The sequence below is a fragment of the Phytophthora parasitica genome (assembly GCF_000247585.1).
Source record: "Phytophthora parasitica INRA-310 unplaced genomic scaffold supercont2.17, whole genome shotgun sequence".
In the NCBI taxonomy this organism is placed as follows: domain Eukaryota; phylum Oomycota; class Peronosporomycetes; order Peronosporales; family Peronosporaceae; genus Phytophthora; species Phytophthora nicotianae.
Window position 1 is genome coordinate 449462 of NW_008649003.1, and position 7927 is coordinate 457388.

The following is a 7927-nucleotide window of genomic DNA, read 5'->3' on the forward strand; positions in this document are numbered from 1 at the left end:
GAACTTCACGTGAGACCGTGCTTCCACCACTTTCTTCCACCACCACATTTCGAGGTCGGAGCTGGTCGGCTCGTTTGCTGCTATGCGTTCATGTCCCCCACCTTCTTCCACCAGCACTTTTTCACTTCTGAATAGCTGAGGACATCGATGAGCGCCGCCGAAATCGACTTGACGTCGCCGTCGTACGGCGCGTACGCGGTGCTGATGCCGCCGGCGCTGCAGCACCTTGAGGGCCGCTTTATCAACGCGCGTAGCCAGCTTCTCTTTTACTTTGCGTTGTTCCCGCCAGAAACTCAGACACTGCAGGGCGTCGTGCTGTTCCTCCACGGCTCAGGTGATCACTGCCGCCGGTACGTCTTCCTGTACGAGCGGCTGTGCGAGGCAGGTTTCGGCGTCATCGCCTACGATATGGTAAATCACGGCGCGAGCCACTGCGACTCAACCAAGACACGCGGCCACGTGCGCAGCTTCCGACACTTGGTGGAGGACACGAACGCTTTTGTCACGTTCGCCAAAAGGTCCATCTTCTCTCAGGTCAAGGCGCTTCAATTTGGCTCGCCGACGGGCTCCCACAGCTCCGCTAGCAGCCAGACCTGGACGCCCCCGATGATCATCTCGGGAACCTCATTCGGTGCATTGCTGGGCATGCACACGGTGCTGTCGGGGGTTCACGACTTCCAGGCGGCCTTTTGGGGCGGTGCAACCGTCGGGATGGAGATGTCGACGGCGTGGAAGCTGCAGGCGAAGGTGATTCATGCGCTCTCACTCTTAGTGCCCAAGGTTCGCCTCGTGGCGCCACTGGACTACGAAATGCTGTGGCGCGACCCGGGAGACCTTGAAGATTTCAAGTCCGATGCGCTAGCGACAACGGAGGATATCACAGCCAGGACCATGCATCAGACAATGGACGCTATGAACAGGCTGATGCGTGACAAGCGAGTTGAACAGCTCGGCAGCAACTTTTGTGCCCTGCGGATGCTCTTCCTTACGGGCTCTGAGGACCACATCGCGGATCAAGACGTGACGCGGCAATTCTTCAACCGACTGGCAAACACAGAGAAGGAGTTTAAGGTTTTTGATGGCGTGTTCCACTGCGTGTTCGAGGACCCGGAACGAGACGAAGTAGTGGCCTACTTGCTGCGGTGGTTGCGCCGGGGACGCGTTCGTACAATAATGTCGACCCGAATCGGGTACTAGCTAAACTGAGAACAGTTTTATTTTACCAGCCTAGTTTTCATGAATATCTACTATCGACGTGCTACGACAAAACACGAGAGATGTTGATACTCGTTCGTACAGCAGAGCTGTAGTCATCGCAAGCCCTGCTGGTCTCAAAGCGGCGTTTCCTGGTCTGGCCGGTTGTTGAGCTTGAGCTCACTTTGGGAAATGGCACGCGCTGCAGGCTGCACAGCAGGTTATGCCATGCACATGTAGAGGAGGCGAAGAAAAGGAATCCGATCTCTGCCCTGTATTCGGACCAGCGGTATCTTCCCCATCGAAACGATTTCCCGTTGCGGTCAAACCGATGGCCAAGATGCTTGAGTTGAGGCAGTCGCCGGAAACTGCGGTGACAGCAGGTTGATGGTTGTCCGTATGCAAGGGCAGTTGACTCAGAGCGTCACCGTTACTATGGTGTCCGCCCGCAGCGACTTGCGCAGGCCCCACACGTTGTGGACCCATTCGGTCCGGCTAGCAAGCGGTACGCATGTGACGGCACAGTTCTGCTCGGCGAGCAGTGCTTTTTCAACTAAAAACTGTGGCCACGCGATAAGGCTTAGCTTCCGACAGTAGTGGGGAAAACAAGTTGGAGTGCTTCGATCGCTACTAAGGAGTGACCATGCTTGTGCTGCTCGTCCAGCCAGCGCCAGGTTCCCATGCCTTCAAACAACTCGCGAAGGAACCAAGGCCGCCTCGGTCAAATCGCTTGCACCACCGTCGCCATTGATGCACGGGCACCAGGATCCCACGATCGCTACGTCTGATCTCGAAAATGGCTGTCCAAAACACCGCTCGTTCTCTGGCGACTGCATCTTCCAGGGAGCTCGGTCGGTTGATGCCCGCCAGCGAGTCACGCGGCACCGGCTGCAACACAATCATGCCTAAGCTGAAGGTTTCCTTGAGTTCGCTGTCATTCTCGAAAAAAATGGTGAACTGCCGAGGCCAACCCGTTCCGCCAGTTCGGCCGTCGAGTGACAAACTCAACAACCGGCCAACGCGAACTGTGCATCGCTCGGCATCTCACAAGCAAATTCCGGTCAAGTGGCCGATGGCGAAGAAGCTCGAGCCGGGGCCTGGGCCTGCATCGATCGTCGCTATGACGCTGGCGTCGGCATCTCCGGAGGATCTGTCGCCATTGACGGCGTCGAAATCGTCATCGTCGAAGTCGTCGTCGTCTAGCTCGTCATTAGGGCATTCACGCCACATTCCGCCGTACTTACGCCCGTACGAGGGTAAATTCCAGAACCGAAGGGGGCAGTCGCTCTACTACTTTGCCCTCTTCCCACCAGAGCCGATGCCTATGCGGGGTGTCGTGCTGTGTCTACATGGAATTGGAGACCACTGCCGACGCTACATTCCGCTGTACGAACGACTGTGCGAAGAAGGATTCGGTGTCATATCGTACGACCTGCTGAACCACGGGGCCAGTGACCTCGACGCGCACAAGACGCGAGCACACATCAGCAACTTCCGATACCTCGTGGACGACACCAACGCGTTCATCACGTTCGCGAAGAAATCCATCTATTGCGACGCGCTCAAATACTGGAGAGAGCACCACCATCCGTACCACCCGCACGGCCGGCACAAAGACTACAAGGTCGCTCCCGAACTGCCATTGATCATCGCCGGTACGTCTTTCGGGTCGCTAATCGGTCTTCACACCGTCCTCACTGGACGACACAAGTTCCACGCCGGGATCTGGGCCTCGCCGACGATCAGCGTAACCTGGACGCCGCTACTGTGGGCCGAGTCGAAACTCGCTGTCCCGCTGGCTACGCTCTTTCCTAAAGCGAGGGTCGTGCCTGCAGTGCAACACGAGCTCCTATGTCGAGATCCTGGATTCCTTGATGACTTCGAAGCGGATCCACTAACCAGCATGGGCATGCTGACCTCCCGGAGCGGCCACGAATCGCTGCAGGCCATGATCAGACTCCAAGAAGACGAACGAGTCTCCAATCCAGACAGCTCATTCTGTGCAGTACCGATGCTTTTCCTCGCAGGCTCAGCTGATGGCATAGCTGACCAACAGGCAGCTATCAAGTTCTTCGCCTCGATGGGGAATCTGGACAAGGAGTTCAAGTTGTTTGACGGCCTCTTTCACCTCGTGTACGAGGACCCTGAAAAAGAGGATGTGCTCAAATACCTCGCGCAGTGGTTGCGACGGAGATTCCCCGTTGAGACCCGACAATAAAGTACACTACATGCAAGGACATGCATCTCAAAAGTAAGGAGTAGTAAGAAAGTATCTACAGTACAATAGCAACATCAGAAGACGGCATGATGGCTGTTCTTGCTCAGTTTTTCGCTAGACGCGCTTTGCATGCATTCACGTGTTATCCGGTAGTACAGTTCGGAATGCTGATTTGGAACATCGGAACTCAGCTTATCATTCAGCGACCACCCAACGTGTACGTGGCTTGCCATCGTCATTTTCGAGTCAGGATAGGTTGCCTTGATATCGAAATCCGGTGAATACACGACGAAGTCCCGTAACGGTACTGTAGGATTGCTAGATGTGCGGTAGGGTGATTCCACCGACTTGCAATGTTTCACCACTTGCGGGCACGTTAATACTTTATGCACCGACATGCCGCTGAACGGAAGAATTGACTGTTCTGGGACTGGTACAACATCATTAATCGTTAGGCCCACCTCATTGTCATAAACTACAATATGGCACTGAAAGTGTCCTCGTATTCAATGTCATTGTCACCTCCTCGCATTCCATTTATCAGATTTTGTTGGACAAGTTTCTGTTTCTCCCCCAAAATAATTTTGCTAGCATTTACTGCTATTTTAACATTTTTATCATAACGATAGAAATCATAAATTTCATAATTTATGATCTGAAAAATGTGCCGAACTGCAGCTTTGGATTTGCATGGTGGGACGGTTGTTGCAACTGTCGCGACCAGCGAAGTGTCCAAGAGCTGGGTTCGTCCTCAATGAGCATTGCCTTGAATGCTGGCTAGAAACCTACGGACGAGAACTACGGATCAAAATGTGGATTATATCGTCTCGCCGCCACGCGTGGAAGTCGCCGTAAGCATCTACACGTTGACGCCGGTGTCTGTCTGCGTTGCTCCGACTCGGAATCCGAGCGCAAAACGCGTCAGATGTGCACGCTCAATGCCGCGATTGCCACGGGCTATGGCCGACCAGGTGCTTGCAGGGAACGCTCACCGCGGCACAAACGCATCAGGCGAACTCGTCGTGAAGCAGGAGCGAGGCTTTTTCCGCCATGACTCACTGAGAAACCTCCATCTTCAGCTGTGGCTCTGGTCCTCATTGGCTCCGGCTATCGGAGATTACCCACGTCCATGGCCGCTTCCTGGTTTCGGCGTGGAAGTTCAGAAGACCAGCCGCTTGTCGCTCCCTCATTGTGGAAAACGATGCCCAACTGCAGGAAGCTGCCGCAGGGCGCCAGCAGCAACAGCCGCCTGCTTGCGATGTCGGTCATCGAGGAGGAGCCGGCCCACATGCGCGAGTCGCGTCTGGGAGAGCAGGAAAGGCACCCGGAGGATATTAAACCCAGCAGTGACAGCTTCCTTGATGAGATAGACGGGAGACCTCGTCCGTCCGCTGCACGCGCCGCCACAGGTCCAGCATCCCCAGTCTCCAAGGCAGAATCAGCTACAAACATGCAGTCTAGGTCAGCGTCGAGCTCTGCGTCGACAGCTCCGTCATCCGTAGACGAAAGGTACGAACACCAGTACTCGAGGAATTCACGAGGACCTATGAGTCCGCCCCGTAGCTCCAAGGTGCCATCCCGTCATCATCGCAGCTCCGAGTCTCGTTCAAGACCCCACTCGTCGACGAGCAGACACACGCGAGACTCTCGTAACCAGGAGCGTCCGTCTCATAGAATACGCTCGGAGCCAGAGTACACACCGCGCTCGAAATCGTCGTACTCCTCGTCGTCTGAGGAGGACGAAGCGAACAACCAGCATCGTAGACCCCCTCGTCGTCATGTAAGTCCTCACTCTAGCCGTCCGAAGGCGTCCTCTGTCCCTTCTTTAGCGGCGAAGCGTGAACGTACCCACCGCCGTACCCCCAGTGCACCGACCAGTTCTTCAAACGAAGTTCCGAGGGCGAAATCGTCGACGAGACTGGACTCCATTCACTCGTCTACTTCACAGGACGTGTACGAATTCCATCAACGCACGGCATCTCGTCAACAATCGTCGAGACTGCGCTCCAGTTCGCGTGAGAAATCCCAGTCGAAGATGCTGCCGCCGTTCCGAGAGCCGTACTCTGAGCGTGGTAATACGCGTTCAGAGTCGACTTCTCACTCGAGTTCTGCTCACCCGGACCAAGAACGCATGCACCGTCGGACGCCTCGTCATACTTCGCCCCCAAGTTCCGGCGAAGATCAGCGACACAAGTCATCTTCCACACTAGCGTCATTGTCTGAAACGGAGCTGTATGAGGACCGTCGGGTACGCGCATTTCGAGACGTGAGTCCTCCTCCTCGACAGCGGTCAACGTCAAACCCGAAGCCACTGTCTCGCACCCACATTGGCTCTGCACAGCGTCAAGTAGCTTCGTGTCGAGAGTCCAAGACACCTGTCACCATGAACCCGAAGTTGATGGGGCCTTCCAAGTCAGCAAAGGACCAGCAACGTCAGTTTTTGAGCTCGCGAGACCCGACACGAACGCGATCGACTTCACTTCTCCCCAAAAAGCCATCAAAGCCTGCTTCTAGCGAAGGTTCGATGCCCCGATCGGCATCTGCATCGAGTTTGTCTTCGCTTGGATCCACTCCCTCGCCTCGCATAAGTGTGCCTCAGATGCCGCTACGTCTCCGTCATTACGAAGGAAGATTCCCCAATCGACGGAAGCAAACGCTGTTTTACTTCTCTCTCTTCCCGCCGGAGAAGATGCCGATGCGCGCAGTTGTGTTGTGTCTGCACGGCATTGGCGACCACTGCCGACGGAACGTTAAACTGTACGAGCGATTGTGCAGAGAAGGCTTCGGTGTGATCACCTACGACCTGCTCAACCACGGCGTGAGTGATCTGGATCAGCACAAGACCCGCGCGCACGTCGGCAACTTCCAGTACCTCATCGACGACACGAACGACTTCATCACGTTTGCCAAGCGATCCATCTACACCGACGCACTTCGGTACTGGCGGAAACATTACGGACGGGACGGCACGGACCCGTTTTCACGGCCTGAATTGCCACTCATCATTGCTGGGACGTCGTTCGGCTCTCTTGTCGGTCTTCACACCGTTCTTGCTGGTGAGCACACGTTCGCCGCTGCAGTGTGGGGCTCACCTACTGTCGGTGTGACCTGGAACCCTCTGCTTTGGGCAGAGTCGAAGCTTGCGAAGCCTCTTGCGGCAATTATGCCAACGGCGAAAGTTGTGCCTGCCGTTCAGCACGATCTACTGTGCCGTGACCCAAAGTTCTTAAGGAGATTCAAGGCGGATCCACTCACGTCGATGGATATGATGACAACTCGCACGGGACACGAGTCGCTGCAGGCGATGATCCAACTGCAAGAAGATAAGCGGGTGACAGACCCAAACAGCGCGTTCTGCGCCGTCCCGACGCTCTTCCTGGCCGGATCCGCCGACGGCATTTCCGATCAGCAGGCGGCAATTAAATTTTTCGGCACGATGGGGAACTTTGACAAGGAATTCAAACTGTTTGATGGTCTGTTCCACATGGTGTACGAGGAGCCCGAGAAGGAGGACGTCTTCCGGTACCTGGGCAAGTGGTTGCACCGCCGGTTTCCCGTTGAAACGCGTAAGTAAGATATAATCGTTGAATGGAAAAGTTGAGTAAAGAGTTGGAAGTGAAGCCGAAAAGTGGGGTAATCTTTGTCCGATTTGTGACTGGAGGTGAGCCTCACCGTGAGGTGAGCCCTCAACAACAAGAACTTCCACGGTACACGTGATTCGCGAAAACCTTCGTTTCAATGACTTAGGTTCGAGTGGATTTGTCGAAACGAAACCGGCCATGGGTCACCCAATTTTCGGGCGTCTAGGTCAAGACTCTTTAATACCTCAGGCCATCACTCACGTGACCGCCAGTCAATGCAACGACAACTACGATGCACTTCAATGCCTTGGCGGGCAGGAGCAAGTAAGGCATTCCTCTACATGCCTTCAACGAGCGATTTCGGCGGCCACTCGCATAAGCATTAACGTAGCGTATTCATTTACAGAAGCGATCAAAGCAGCGTGAGCTTCGGCCTTTGACGCACGGGTTTCTACGAAAACCTCTGGCATGGAAAGTGCTCGACGAGCACTCGAGCGAAAATTCGCAATTGCCGGCGCTGAAATAGGTGTCTGCCCTTTGTCTCTCTCTACCTGCAGTAACTCGACTGCAATGTCTATGATACTCGGAGGAATCATTTCAATACATTTAAACTTATTTTCACTAAACGCTCAATTTTCCCGATGTAAGGAACTCCTATAAGCTTCATTGTGAGAAAAAGTGGGAGTTGTTCTGCTTCGTCATGTTCGTATTTTTTTAATTGTATTTTAATAAATACAAACGTTATCGATACAGAGTACTTCGAAGTATTAAATATGCTGTATTAATAAGGTGTTGACACCGAGTGAATGCTCTCTAAAGTTCATTTCCAATCTCCAGACACAGTCGATATTCGTCTCGTTCACACCCATACATCTGACCAATCTGTGAATGAAACCCTTGCTAAAAGTTCGCTTGAGCCTACAATAGTTCTGTT

The 7927-nt window shown here is 54.2% G+C and overlaps 4 protein-coding genes across 4 annotated transcripts; 3 read left to right on the forward strand and 1 right to left on the reverse strand.

The window, feature by feature from the left end:
- Window positions 1-147: 147 nt before the first annotated feature.
- Window positions 148-1197, forward strand: PPTG_09153 (hypothetical protein; the record flags this gene model as incomplete). The annotated part of the gene is made up of 1 exon (XM_008904024.1): window positions 148-1197. One exon carries the CDS (start codon window positions 148-150, stop codon window positions 1195-1197), a length of 1050 nt encoding a protein of 349 aa, XP_008902272.1.
- Window positions 1189-2250, reverse strand: PPTG_09154 (hypothetical protein). The gene has a single exon (XM_008904025.1). The coding sequence runs from the start codon at window positions 1678-1680 to the stop codon at window positions 1375-1377; it is 306 nt and encodes a 101-aa protein (XP_008902273.1). The 5' UTR covers window positions 1681-2250; the 3' UTR covers window positions 1189-1374.
- Window positions 2126-3518, forward strand: PPTG_09155 (hypothetical protein). Its single transcript, XM_008904026.1, has one exon. The coding sequence runs from the start codon at window positions 2144-2146 to the stop codon at window positions 3410-3412; it is 1269 nt and encodes a 422-aa protein (XP_008902274.1). The 5' UTR covers window positions 2126-2143; the 3' UTR covers window positions 3413-3518.
- Window positions 3519-4069: 551 nt separating this feature from the next.
- Window positions 4070-7464, forward strand: PPTG_09157 (hypothetical protein). Its single transcript, XM_008904027.1, has one exon. The coding sequence runs from the start codon at window positions 4542-4544 to the stop codon at window positions 6984-6986; it is 2445 nt and encodes an 814-aa protein (XP_008902275.1). The 5' UTR covers window positions 4070-4541; the 3' UTR covers window positions 6987-7464.
- The last annotated feature ends 463 nt before the right edge of the window (window positions 7465-7927 follow it).

Excerpts from the sequence above, each read along its gene's own strand:
- PPTG_09157 (XM_008904027.1), top strand. The coding sequence starts at position 4,542 with ATGGCCGCTTCCTGGTTTCGGCGTGGAAGTTCAGAAGACCAGCCGCTT.
- PPTG_09155 (XM_008904026.1), top strand. The coding sequence starts at position 2,144 with ATGGTGAACTGCCGAGGCCAACCCGTTCCGCCAGTTCGGCCGTCGAGT.
- PPTG_09154 (XM_008904025.1), bottom strand. The coding sequence starts at position 1,680 with ATGGGTCCACAACGTGTGGGGCCTGCGCAAGTCGCTGCGGGCGGACAC.